Below are 14,764 nucleotides of genomic sequence, written 5' to 3'. Positions count from 1 at the left end.
CCAGATGAAACTAGTTTTAAACGTGCCAAATGCTGTCAGGTCATCATATTCAGGCTTCTTAAAAAATACATTATATTGTGAATGAGCACTATGTAAAAGTAAATAACAACATAATGCACAGTTATAAAATATAAACTACTGCATCAAATATATCTAGTAATGATGACTAACAATGCAAACGATCTGGTTTCAGTGGTGTTTAATAGCATGTGGCCAATCTGTAATGCTTTTGAACATATTATATTATAACTAAATGTTAAATGAAAGGTTTTGGACTCACTTTAAAGCACTGAAATATCACCGGTTAACCCTTTGGGTTGTTGTTTTTCAACGGATTCCCCATGAAGGGTTAAACCAACAGAAAATTACTTGACAAATGGTTTGAAAAGAAAAAATGGCTCGAGTCCTGAAAAAGAGATTTATACTCATACGTCCAGCTGTGAGCTGACAGTGGGCCGGTACCATTTGTGTCGGGGATACCCGTTCAGCCCGCAGGGTCTCATTCGGCACCATGCTACCCATGAAGCTTGCCAAACCCACAATTCACTCTGGCAGCCAGGAGTTTGTCTTGTTCCCACGTAGGGATTCGGCACCCAGGGCTCCTCCAGCTGCAATGCACATTTCACAACAGAGTGCAGAGGAGCAGCTCAGGCCAGAGCCTCATACTTAATAAAAAACACACGAAGTGATCACCTTGCTCTGTTATGTAAATTGCATTAGTTGGTATCTGTAATCGGACAGAGTTCCAGCTCCAGCTTGAGGGAATCACATGTTTACAAAACCGTGGAGCACACGTTGCATCACGGCCATGTGAGAGCAAATCGCTCAGTTCTCAAGTCTACACTGGAAACATTTCTTGCTGGAGGAGTAAATATGAAAAGACTTAAAGGAGATAATTGTTTCCTCTGCAGCCGGCCCCCGTTGAAGGTTTCACAACAGGGTCTGATGGGGAACACATGCCGGTGCTGTTTTGACCCAAAGCTCTGGTCACGTTTTTTTTTTTTCCTATAGACGTGAGAACGCTCCCCGTCAACGAAACGCCATAACATTTCCAAACTGCAGAGTGCATACATCTGAGAGTTATTTACCAGGTATTTACAACAGTGCTGAACGATTGATGCAAAAAACAGGACAGTACAGGAGATGATGTTACTAGAGAGGAAGATATCACCGGTTACTTAATAATCCTCCGTAAAGCATCTCCAATAAACACAAGATTACACACAGAGATCAAAACGTTTCAACTTTGATCCCTTTTCTCCTACTGTAAGAGGAGACAAGGTCAGCATTAAGGTGGTCAAAGGATATATAAGGACAAAACCAGCACTGTAAAAGAGCATTTTTCCACCCACGTGCAGCTGTTCCAACAATCCCCAAACCTCCTCTGGCCGTTATTGTTGCTGCGACTGCCAAGCTCTCTGCACGGACGCAGCTCACAGTGAGGCTGCTCACAGATTTACGACTTAAAACTTTTGACTCTTATTAAAACAATGAATTTGGTGATTCTGACATGAATTTTAAGAAAGTACAGGATTTCTGCTGTTTTTTTTTCCTCTCACCAGCAGACTTCCAGCTGACCCACTTTATCAGTGAATTACATCCAGTGTGCTGCTACTGCCACACACAGCATATTGTGATTAAATTCTATTAAACAAAAGCTGTGCCTCGAAGCCAAAAACAACCCAGCTTGAACCTAATGAAACAAGCTGGATAAATTATATCAAACAGGATTTTTTTTTTAAAGTGTTTTGAACTCTTCAAAAATGATGGAATTACTTGTAAAGTCACATAAGGATTAAAAGCAAATAGTTACTTGAGAAAGCAACTCTTTAACATTTCCCTCTTAATTAGACCATAATCAATGAGAACATCGCTGTTTTACTGTAACATGAGCTGAGCTATGTTCTCCGTATGGGATTGAGTTTGGAGGAAGAGGCTCTGTAATCTGGATGTTGTTGCATTTTGTTTTAAAGTATTGATGCAGAAACAGGAATAAAACTATGCTACTACAGCTCTGTGTCAATCCATTACAGTAACAGAGGATAATGCTCGCACTGAAGACAAAGCTCAGCGAGAGGCAGCAGCTCTGGAGCTTTTCAACCGTTTCAACATTTTGTGTTCCTGGAAATCATGCTTCATACCAAAGAAACTCTGTTGTTGAGATTTACTGCCATCTGATTGTTGTTGTACTGCAGGCTTCATCACGCAACGTGAGTGTGGGACCGTTTTAAAGGATCTTAAAAGACAGACCGGAGCTGGCGAGGGCCAAGAGGTCAAACTGTCTTCACAGTAAGAGAAAAAAACAGATCTACAACTGAAAAATTCACAGATGTATTTCAAGAGAATCGATGTTTACTATTAAAGGGAACATGTGTTTGAAACCTGCTCAGTAACACAGACTTCCTGTTCCTGTTTTGTTTTTTTAACTTTGCAACAGGATTATTTTCATCTGGTTATCTTCTTCTTAATGCGGCTCAGACTGATCTTAACATTTCACTCTTAATCTTCAGGAAGAGAAGGAATGACGCACATTTAATTTTCATCGTGGTCACACGTTTCATTTGATTTTTGCATCGACTGTTTCAAACAACTGTCATTGAACCTGAACAGAGAGAACATGCCTGAAATGCTAATTTTCTCTCTTTCTTTCTCACAGTTGGCCAGATCACCTCACCATCAGCATCCTGACACCTCTTCAGTTTCAGTGGATTTTTAAATGATCCGTCACACATTAATGGAGACGGATGCCACATCGACAGCCGCGACTGAAATATTTCTTTATCTCTACGACCCTCAACTCAATAGCTACCGACTGTATTTCCTAAACTCCTCTTCCTGGCACACTGTGGTGTGTGTGTGTTCACACACACTCCAGCAGCTGGTTACTGTCTGTTGTTCTGAGCATCCTCCCAATTATCCCCTCACACAAGACGCCTCCTCTTCCCAGAAAAGAAAAACCTGCCCTCCGTGGGTTTCGGTGATAGCGGCAGGTTTTCTCTCCTCTCATGCACACACACACACCTTTTTTTTTTTTTTTCTATCATCACTCTGCAGTTGGTAGCTCCTCGCTCAAACGCCCAGCTGAGGTCGAGGTCATGGGGGAAAAGAAGGGCAGCGGCGGATGGTTGCTCTGATTACAGGTTTGGAAGCTGGATTTACGGCTCAAATCTGACAAAACACATCACGTCTTCTTTGCTGATATGAGAGGGTACATGAAGTTTCCACTGGAGTCTTGAAAGATCCCAGTTTTGGGGAATCAGCTGAAAAAACTGAACTCTCCTTTAATGTCAGGCAATTATCCTCCATCATCAGAAATCCATCATGTTCGGATCAAAGTTTCTGAGCACGAGCTTTAATCAAAGAGACTTGGACATGACGGAGGAGCAGGAGGTTGAGTTCAAAGCTGCACGCTTTCAGCTACTGTCAGGTGAAGAAAAGTAGCCGGGGAGTAAGAAAGGCCTCCTTGCATTTTTTTTTTTTTTTTTTTTTTGAGTTTTATGATACTGAAGGGTTGTAAAATACTTCACCGCCCAAAGGTCAAATATCAAAATCTCTTCAGGGCCTCCAGCTTCAGATGAAAATATAATCAAAGGGTTTTTTTCCTTTATCCTCTTTGAATCTGGCACATTCCTCAGTGAGTCTGTTTTAAGGGCAGACAGTAAAGTCCATGATGGCATCCATGGACTCAGACGGTAGGTATGGACTTGTTTTCATGGAACAAGGAAGTCTTTGCCGTTTTTAGCCCAAGCCAAACACACAGACGATCTTGTTCCCACAAAAACAGAGAGCGTCTATAATAAAAAAAAAAGAAAAAAAAAAAGATCAGTGGACTGTCATTGTGCTCGGCTTCCTGAGACGTGTGTCATTTCCTGTCCCACATCAGCTGTGGCAGCTTTTCCCAGGGTGGAAAGGACAACATCCCTCCCATCTGCATCGTGTCTACAATGGCTGCTCCATCATGCTTCTCTGCTTTCGGCCGGTTTTGATGTATATCTCCGCTCCCCTGTCACCATATGGGACGAGGAGGGGCAGTGAGCTCATGCAGATGAACTTCTTCAAACTCAGAGTTTTCCTTTTTTTTTTTTCCTCAGCAGAACCCGGAGCCACTCCCTGTTTCTGAAAGCCTCCCCTGCACAAAAGACATCATTGATGCAGATAAATATGCTCTCAGGAGAGGACGCGAAGGACCTCGTGTTCAGTTTCTCATCTTGTCCTGGTCTGTTTTATAGAAATATATCACTTACAGAGCTGCAGACTTCTACACATTTATCTAAGTAGACTGTGGCTGTGTTTTTAGGCTCTGGAAAAGGATGGTTTCCTCTGTCCAGGTCCAGGGTTAGAGCTTCACCTGGGGGAGGAGGGTCTTATTCAGGCGAGATCGGGACACTAGAACCACAGCCAGATGATCACTGTATCAGGGTATTATTGGGAAGAGAGAACGGACCTATAAAGCAACGCTTTTTCTTTACCGTTCCTCAAACTGTTCATGTCAGACTGAGGAGAACAAACTTTCTTCACTCTAAACATCTGTTTACTTTATTCCAAGTCTGAAGACAAATGCATTACAGAAACTGAACTTTCTAATGTTTACTTATTTAAAGAAATTTAATTTACGCTTTCGCTTTTTGCCAAATCCCTCATTTTACACCAGCGAAGAATATGAGCGCTTCTGCCAGCTCTGCTTTTAAGCACAATCCCTTCACGATGGAGATCAACAAGGATTTGGTAAAAATGCTGGAAGTTGTAAAGTGGATGTTGAATGGTGTGAACTTGAGTGTTAACGGGGTTAGAATCCATTTGGCGAAGTCTCTGTAATCCCTTTCGAATTCAAAAATGCATGAAATTAACATATTAAGTTCCCATCAGACAATCTGAGTCATTCTCTGGGTCTCGGTCTGAGTTCAGACATTTAATCCATCTTCACACTGAAGATCTCACTTTCTCTGTAATGCTGGCTGTTTCACTAAACCAGGCGTGGAAATTCTAGCTTTCATTCATGAACTGTCTCATGTGATCCCTTTTCCACGAAAACATAATCCATTTCCCGTTCCCTCCCGCATCACTCAGACTTAAAGGAATCTAACCATGTTTCTAAGTTTGATACAGTCGCTACTGCAAATCTGAATGAATTCCTGGAGATATATTCAGCCTTTGACATTCTAAATCTGCCACAATGTTCACGAACTTCAAGCAATTCAAATCAGTTTCTAATTTCTATTGAGTCACAATATAAACAAGCAATTTAAAAAAAGAAGCATTGGACGACTGGTTGAGATTCTGTTTCATTGACAGAAAACAACGGACACCCAGGGGAGTCCTGGCTGAGCCCCGGACGGCCATCACCGCGCCGCAGCTGTGTGACGTCTCGGCCAACTCAAGCAGCTGCGCAGGATCAGGTCGACCCTTCCAGAGAACAGCACCGTCCTGACTCCCCTCAGGAGGAGAGGTTTGGACGCAGACAGGCCCAAAACAAGGGTGAGGGAGGAATAAACACATCTTTAGGGATCAGTCTGTGTTTCCATGTATTCATATCAACATGAATTTTAAGAAAAGGAAGCTTGGAGATGGATTATGCGACGTAAAAAGACTCCTGAACCTGGCATGAGATCTAATAAGTCATAAGAGACAAGTGACAGATGAAAACAAAGGAAATGGATCACGTCTGCCCTTTTGGAAAGTGATATCTTATCTCTGAGAGACAAATGGCTTCAGGAACAAATCTGTCTGAGAGCAAAATGTTTGTATAATTCGTCTCACACAGAGCCAGGGAGGACGTCGGACCTGCGATTGTTTTCTTGTGTTCTTAGACGAAGCCGAACCGGTGACAAATGTTTGAGGAGTTGTCTCCCTCCTGGCACTGCCAGCAACTCTGAGCCACTGAGATATGTCTTCCTCCACGTCTGGAGCGGAGACACACGGGGAGACAAAGTGAGGAAGGTGGACCGTCGACCCCGTCGTCTGATTTTTGCATCCCTCTCGTGTGGAATGCGGAACTTCCTCGCTCCGTCTCTTTATGCCTGCTGATGGGGTTTCCTGTATCCGCAGCGTGCGAGACCGTCAAGGGTCGAACCCACTGCGAAGCCGGGCCGGAGAAACCCCAACGCACGCCAAAGTACAGTTCCTCAACATTCCTGTCCTCACCTTTGTGTTTCTAAAGCATCCCTCCCTCTGGAGCAGTTCGTTCTGGAATGGCAGCAGTTTTGTGGGAATCGGTTTCAGCCGCTGCCTTTACCCCGTTATAGAACCAAACTGAGACGTTAACAGTTCCTATGAGCTCCACTTTACGAGATAAGACAGAACTAAAGAGAGCGGCGAAGAGTATGAAAGTTACCACAACTTAACACTGTCGTAAAAGTATAGTATTCTCCGAGTGGACGAACTTACAGAACTCTCTTTTTGAAGAGTTTTTTTGAAGTTAACACACCATCTGAATTAAGCCTCTGGATTAAAAGTCACACCCTTACTATCTGTCAAAAAAAGGCATCATGAAGAAGGAAAACAAACATATATATGAGTGAGATTTAATTTTTCAAGCTGAGACGTAGTTGCTCTGCCAATAAACCTGGACCAGAAGATGTGGTTGTCTTGTTTTTGGAGTACGACTGGCCTTCTTTGTTTCCTTTGTCACAGTGACAGTTTATCAAACACTTTAAACTCTCCTGCTGTTCTATTACATCTGACTACTGTATATATTTTGAAGTTTTTGTATAATTGATGGTGTCACTTTCTTAAATACACTAAGAAGCGGCATCCTTAATACAGATTAATAAATATGTATTCAATTCCTGAACATATTTAGGCTGTGAGAAGCAGACGGCGGCCGTGTGAGAGGCCTATCTGAGGATCAGCGCGGCACGCGTCTGCAGCAGACCTCAGCCTTTAGTCATGCATAAAAGTTGTCAGTCACTCTGAGCTTGTTATCTGAATATGTTTAGTCTACGTCTGCCTCTCTGATTTCAAACCCTCTCTCCCTCTCTCGCTCCTCTGTCTCTCATTCCCCTCTAATGGGTCTCCCACACTCCGGGCACTCCGTTCAGGCTGACCTTCTCCTTCACATGGGTTAACCGTGTAAATTTCAGCACTTCAAACTGTAAAGAAAGTGTGATAAGTGTTTCAAACTAATGGCTAACAGCAATGCAGGCTGCCATACGGCCGGAGGCCGTCGTCGGACTCAGATACTGAGATCACAGTGGAGTTCAGGGCTGCAGACTCAGAGGTGACACTGCTTCAACCGCGCTTCACTCACTGTAAGACTCTTTAACTCAAACACTTCGTTTGTCATCCTATAGAGAAAAAAATCAAACCTTAAAGCCTTTTCTCATCTGTTCACAATGTCTTCATTTTGTTTTTTAAAGGTTTTCATAGCTCAAGTTTACTTTACCATGTTGATACAAGCAAAGGTCATTTATATATCAATGATCCAGTATACAGCTGAGTTCTACAGCTTCTATATGTGTACGTTTTACAACAGCACATTTAAGTGCTCCTCTGGTGGTCCCGCCCCTTTACGTTCCGTTCCATAGATTTTACTGCTCATATTGTTCCCTTAACAATGAAATCTGGAACACAGTGAGGATATTACTGCACATGTTGTGCTTACGATTTATACTGCAGGTAGGGTGAAGGCAAACGAGGCCAGAGGAACTTTACCTCCGTTACAGACGTCTTGGGAGGTTTGTGTGTCTTTGTGTGTGTGTGTGTTTTGTCTTTTATCATATGAGTCCACGCCAGTGATGTAAACCCTTTTAAGTTTTTCTAGCTCTGTTTGAAGCGATGTTTACAGCCGCTACAGCTGACTAAGTGTTTTCTCCCGGTTCCTCTCGTCTCAGCTGTCGTTTCGCAGGAACCCTTTTGTGGTTTCAGTACAGACAACAACAAAAAACATGAGAAAACGGAGCCCTGTCGTGCCAGGTGTGTAGTTCCCCTTTGGAAAAGTCCCCTCCAGAGCCCAGACAGCACCACTCATCCAGAGTTTCAAACAGGAATATTCACCCGGAGCAGCCGGAGCTTGTGTTTGTCCTCTCATGAACCACCTACACATGGGAAACGTCTGCTCTCACTCATGAGCTATGCGATGCTGCTAAAGCCTTAATGGCCGATTTGAGAACTTCCAGTTCAAGATCACAGATGCTGTGAGATGTGCCGCTGAAAGGGAGCATGGCGGCGGATCTAAATCCTGTCCTCTCGCACCCTTTTGTTCCTGCAGAGCTTAGAAAACGGCTTTACAGATACAAAGCGTTGGAAACAGTGATTCTGTGTTTAGACCCTCGACGCCGGGCTGAACTGTGTGTGTTCAGGGCCTTTTTTTTCATTTTTCCAGAGCACATCATCACAAAAGTTAAAAAAGGAAAATAAAGAGTGGTTAAGAAAGGTTTAGTGAGAGAGTTGCAGACCTACCCTGGCCCCCTTCTCTGGGAAGCACTGGCATCCTCCACTGCAGTCTCTTCCTCCACACGGGCCGCTGTGCTTCTTCCCGCCCTGTCGGACAGAAAGCAGAGTTAGAGCGGAGCTGGGTACAGACAGCACCGACACGTGCGGCTCTTCGGCATATTTTCACAGACACAGCAGCAACACAACGAGCCTCTGAGAGGAGAGAACCTCCGCGTGTCGTAGGTGTGAGCGGCTGTGTTTGTCTGCACCGTGGTTTGAGAACACAGCGGTTTACGCCGGCTCCGCTGCATTAACGGGGATGATTGTTGCAGCTCTGTCTGCACGGCTGTGTACATTGGTCTGGGGCGGCGAGGGATGCTTTGGATGGGGTTGGAGTGAGTCACCACGAGCATTCAGACATAATAGATAGCCATGTGTTGATTAGAAGACGCTGGGTCCGGCAGTTTGTCTTCAGATGTCTGCATACCAACCGAGCCACCCACCATCAGAGGCCGCTCTGTGCTCGGCTCGACACGAGCGCTCGCACACCCCGCCTGCGGGGTCAGCGTGGACACGGAGCCATCAAAAGGCAGCAGTCACACAAACGGGGGCTTCCCAACCCACGAGTCAAAGGTGTCGAGACCCTAAGCTCACTGAGATAGCTGGAGACGTTAATGAAGACGGAGCGGGGTCCTGGGGACCGCCGCTTCGCGTCATTCCCGATGCTTCCCAGCGTGCACTGCTTCAGAAGCTGAAACACAGCAACTCGAAACCTCAACAAGGCTGTAAACACAACGGCATGCTGAGAGCCGCACCTCAACAGTCGGTGCTGCAAAACAGATGCAGATCAAGGCTTCCGCTCCAATTCTACTGGAATTAATGAATCAGCGATGCCAATGCTTGTTTATTAGATTCACAGGCCCTAAACACTGTTTCCATTCTAAGGCCAGACTGGAAACAAAGCTTTTTCATAAAATGTTCCCTTTAAGATTTCCCCATTACGCCTTAAAGTATCAGGTACCACAAGTTTCCAGTCAGAAGCGGCCATTAAGTAGATTTTACAGGCATTTGTACTTTACTTAAATATTTAATTGCTGACCATTTTTAGCCTCTCCTCCCTACAATTGAACTTTTTAGTCTTCACATGATCAAACCTGGCTTGTTACTTCAGATGGTGATTCACAGTGAAAAGCTCAAACCATGTCGACAAATCTAAGAGAAATCGAGTACGAATGTGAGTCAACTCTGCTCAAAGTTTACAGAAATGTAAGAGTTTCAGGGCCTTTCCAGCCACACTGAAGAAAGACGCTCTATAGCTGGTCCATCCTCTGACGTCTCTGCCTACATCCTCCACCCACACACCCATACCATAGCCTGCTTAGGCAGCAAATGCCACCATATCCCCCCCCCCCCATGCCCGCTAGTAAAAAATCTACAAAAAAATGACCACTTTATGCTCACAATGGCAACAAAGTGGCAGATAAAGAATCAGAATAATTCTCACTCCCTCCTCGGTTTGACAGCCGATCCCAGCAGCCTCGTTTCACAAAGGCCACATTGAGACTGTCGTCACACACAAAGGCCTCCTTTTACTGTGGAGACGCTGTCCTTTAATGATCCCCTATTTCCAACAAAAAGACCCTCTTCCTCGCTCTTACGGAATGCACAGGGCTGCATTTCTCTGTTCGCTATCGGTGGCTCTGAGGGGTTCCTTTTCAAACTGCTGTTTGATACAGTTAAGACGTGCTGCGGTTGGTGGCTTCAATTTATCCAGCACGCTACGGGGACGGATTTCCTTCGTCCACAAGCAACATTCTTCAGTGCCGTTCCAAATATGAGCAGGTTATGTGTCAGACAGCACGAGCAGATCGAGCGTCCTTTACGGTATTTCAAAGAAGAGGTTGTTTTATGACAGTGGGGATGCCGCAGAAGCACGACGCGACCTTTTCTCCAGTCTGAGGTGGACGTCCAAAACACGGACAATGGCCTGCGTCACGTCCGCACGGGCTCACAAAGGAATCACTCCCATAAAGGCAATTACAAATCACGGAGCGATTCAACTTTAAAGTTTACGGGCTGGAAATAGCTGGTGGCTCCTTCTGCAGAGGACAATAGGATTGTGCGGAGATATCCTGTTTTCTCCACCCACAGCCACAATAACCTGCTGTTTGTCAAAACCACCTCTTCCTTGACTTCAGCACACCTTGGAAAATTATTCATAAACTTGACAACGCTGTAAAGTGTGCAGTAAGTCAGTGTGAAATACTTGTGAGTGGTGCTTCTATCAGTGGAGCTTCTGTCATCATTCAGTAACATCTAATGGTCCCATTCTCACAGAGAAATGGGTTTTTAATATCGGAAAGCCAGATGACTCCGAAAAATGTGACTTCTCTGGAGAACAGTGTTTCACTGTTGGTTTAAATCACATTTTATCTGCTGTGACATTTTTCTCTTTTACTTTGATTCGAAGCACTTTGTAGCTTTGAGTCAAGACCAAAAAATATAAAAAGACAGATCCCTTTTCATTCTGGAGCTTTGGAGTTCAAAGGTCATGCGGACTCTGACATGAATCGTTAGAATAAGAGTAAAAACAATCCAAGTTAAATGACATATGAAGTCATGGGGACTGAGCAGTAATGAAATAATTGGATAATGGCGTTATTCTGAAAAAATGGACCTGCTCTCAGACCCACATGATAAAAACAACAAAGCACTGAATATGTAGCTTATTTATCCAGTCTGATACGGCTGGAAATAGGAATCGCAGCTGGCTCTTTGTCATTACCGTGAATGCACAGAGCTCACAGGAGTTGATCTGCCTCCTGATATTTGTGTGGGACTGGGCCACCATTCTGAGCTGTTTTCTAGTTTCCATCCATTACTCCCTCCATCATTCATACCCAATTTATCCCTGCTAGGTTTATGAGGGCTGGAGCGTATCTCGGCCAACACAGTGTAAAAAGCAGGACACACCCTGGACAGAGAACCAGAGACACACACACACACATATCTACACACTCACCATGCCCGTGAGAAATCAAATGTCATCAATTAAACCCATGACAGTTTGGCACAGTGGAGTAGTGGTACGCACTGGTGCCTCACAGAGAGAAGACCTGGGTGGAATTCTACATATTTCTCCAGGTCTTTGTTATGAGAGCTTCCAGACAACACTGTACATGGCAGGAAAACATCCCGGTCAGTCTGATCGTTCACGTGTGGTTCCTCGTTCTGAATCATCTTTAATGCCCTGTGTGAACTGCCTTTGGTGGTCTGCACCACTTCAGCGCCGCAATCACGTGCGCAGACGTAAACATCCAACCATAGAAAAAAAAAAAAAAAGAGAGCAACTGCTTTTCACATACAAGTGGAGCGGTGTATTTGTGTAGACCATTTGGGCCACACACGTAGATGAGAAATATATTTTAAAAAATGGCTCAGCTCGTCCAACAGTCTGTTTTCCACTTGAGAGTCAAGTCAACAAGTTGAATTCCTCCGTGCGTTCTGAAGCAAGACAATTAATCTATTTATCGTCACACAAAGGGCAAAGGGGGTGTTGACGTGTGGGAGACGTTTTGTTTGGAGCAAATGGAATATTTCTCCTCACAGCTTTTGGGAATATAAATGTTGAAGATGCATTATGAAACGTTTCTGTGTAATCTAATTTAGCATCACCAGCAGAAATCAGAAGAATCACACACAACAATAAGACATAAAGTAAAATCAAAAGCGCTGCAGTGGAAGCTTACACCACATTATGGTATATATGCTACATGTCCTCCCAACAGGACTGATGGGCGACGCTGGAATGAAAACCTTTGCATGATATCTTCACAGGAATGTGTGAATACGCTGGATCAGTCTGTGAAAACACAGCCAAATGAAGCTATATTTACATGGCCGATGTCTGTCACTGATATATGGCCCTGATTCTTCATGCACTTCCATGAATTACATCTGTTCTTTCCATCTCATGACCTTTGATCAGCCGAGTGCTGTGTACTGATAACCTACATTTTCAGGTTTTTAGTGTCTAAGTGCATGAGGAGCACACGCCACGGCGGTCAGATTAAAGTCCACCTCGGTGAGGAATAGTGTTTTTGTTGCCTCCCTTACATTTTATTAGGGCAGCGGCGTCTCGGGCTGAATGGGACGCGACTCCTTCACTGTGCTGATGAAACAAACCCAGCTGGGTCAACACCGCTCGTTCTCACGCTCACGCCATCCCTCAGGTGGACACATATCCTGACTACATTATTGCCATTAATGCTATCAGGAGCACGTTACATAATATTTATGTGGCTTTGTGAAGGCTTTGGAGCCTCGTTAGGTTTCTTTAGTGGAAACAGGTGTCTCGGTGTGAAACGCTGAAGGTGAAACGAGACACATTCTGAAGTATACTTAAACTTTCACAAGTCCGTGTAACCAAATTAAACCACAGGCGTGTGATGTGATAAAAATCAAAGTACTAAAGTAATGCCACGGTATTTTCGTTGTAAGAAAGATGTGACAGATTTCTGTATTAATGCCACGTATTGATCGAAGCAACTAATTGCTTACAGTTTTATGAGAGTTAATAGCTGATTGGAGTCAGACTGTGCTGTTCTGGTTGACACTTTAACCTTACGCTGAAGTCAGGACATGCTTCATGTTCTCACGTCATTTCTCGCTTCAAACACATGATATTTAAATAAATCAAACATAGGCGTTTTATTCCTCAGTTAACCTTGTGATAAACTGTTAAGGGTGTAGTTCTAGCTCCAAATAAACATAACTTTCCTAAAAGCATATCGTATAAGAGCTGAATTAATAAATAGGTAATGGCTAAAATGAATGAAAAAATAACGAATTCCAATATTTCTCTAATATATTTGACAGTGGAAGCAATAAACATGTCCAACATTATCCTCCCCGTTACGCCATAAACCGTTTGTGTTGATAATCTTAAGTGACTTCGTCATTCTGAGTTTCCTGAGTTTCGTTCTGTGTCACCGTCACACAGCGAGTGGAGACGCGCTGAAGGCTGGTTTGTGTGGATTTGTCTGTGGTCGGCGTGACTCACCACGGCCGTGGGTTTTCCACGGACTGTATACATTAGGGCTCACCACAGACATAACCACTTCCTCGCCATCTCCATCAGAGCCAAAGTTCACAAACGTATTTCAGGAAGGCTGAAGACAAAAACTGCAGAATGAAACGAGTAACAAACAATCCCAAAGAGGAATAATGTCTGAATAAGACATTGAGTGGGAAGCAAAGAGTCTTTTTATGCCTAAAATGTGAGAGTCATGGGAGTTCTCGTGATATCAACAAGGGATATTGGAGCACTGAGGTCAATATTCGGCAAATAAAAAAAACAAGATCAGCGTCGTGCATCTATCTACGCACTACTGTTTGCAAGTTGCTAATGAATCTATCAGCTATACTTTATTCGTGATTAGCATGTAGCATCACTGATGTGTGAGGCCCTAAACCCTTTAGCATGTAGCATGTAGCATAGCAACTTAACTTTAAAATCAAATGTGAAACTTAAGCTAGCTGGATTTTCGGTCAGTGTTTCAACATGATCATCCACATTCACTCATTCATACAAACGCAGGAGGACCTTGGGATTGGATGTATTTCCCGAAGACACTTCAACACAGGGGAAGTTGGTGTTCGGTATGGAACAGCCAACTTTGGGAATAGAGGAAGATCTGCTCCAGTGACCGAGCAGCAGTTAGCGTGGAAACAGACATATGACGAGGGCAAACAAGTCATAAAACAGTTGGATACATGGAGAGAGGAGGACAGATGTGAGTCCATCCCGTCGGCACACAGCTGCACATTCCACATCTCGACCCGGGAAATTATTCAGTGAAACGTCTGCAACATGAAACTATCATCAACAAGCAAACAAGAAGAAACTGAAGGAGCTTCCAGACGTCATGGAAGTAAATGTTCATTTTCTGCCAATCACTGCCCGCACACACATTTTTTTGTATCACTCTACTGCGTTCTCTTTCACAGACTGTGGGATTTCAGCTGCCAGAGGTGAGAAACTGCCCCCCCAAACTCTCGTTTCTTGGTTTTCACACATGAAGCGACACAGTGAGGCGTTCGTGTGTCAGCCCCCCCCCCCCCCCCCCCCCCCCGCCAACAAGGTATCGAATGAACAGAGATCACAGAAGAAGCTGCAGGTCAGCGCGGCCGTTTGATCACCAGACGGGTGGTGACACCATGGCACAGAACGACAACCCCGGGACAAGGAGGGGCGAGATGTAAAATACAGCTGCTGGGATAATGATAAGGAAGACTCCCAGGGCCAACAGAAACTAAATCCCACTACAAGGACCTTAACTGGCTGACCTGTGGGCTCTTGGGCAGAAGCTGCTACTTATCCCAAATGAAGACT

At 44.3% G+C, this 14,764-nt stretch overlaps 1 protein-coding gene across 4 annotated transcripts in view; it reads right to left on the bottom strand.

The window, feature by feature from the left end:
• Nucleotides 1-14,764, bottom strand: part of col4a2 (collagen, type IV, alpha 2) — a 58,923-nt gene that overhangs the window by 32,398 nt on the left and 11,761 nt on the right. For all 4 annotated transcript variants that reach the window (XM_030112578.1, XM_030112581.1, XM_030112580.1 and 1 more), the window contains exon 4: nt 8,398-8,478. In XM_030112578.1, coding sequence (XP_029968438.1) covers nt 8,398-8,478 — 81 coding nt within the window. The remainder of the gene's footprint in view (nt 1-8,397; nt 8,479-14,764) is intronic.

Source organism: Salarias fasciatus, chromosome 16 (assembly GCF_902148845.1).
Source record: "Salarias fasciatus chromosome 16, fSalaFa1.1, whole genome shotgun sequence".
NCBI lineage: Eukaryota > Metazoa > Chordata > Actinopteri > Blenniiformes > Blenniidae > Salarias > Salarias fasciatus.
This window is presented reverse-complemented; position numbering and strand designations above follow the sequence as displayed.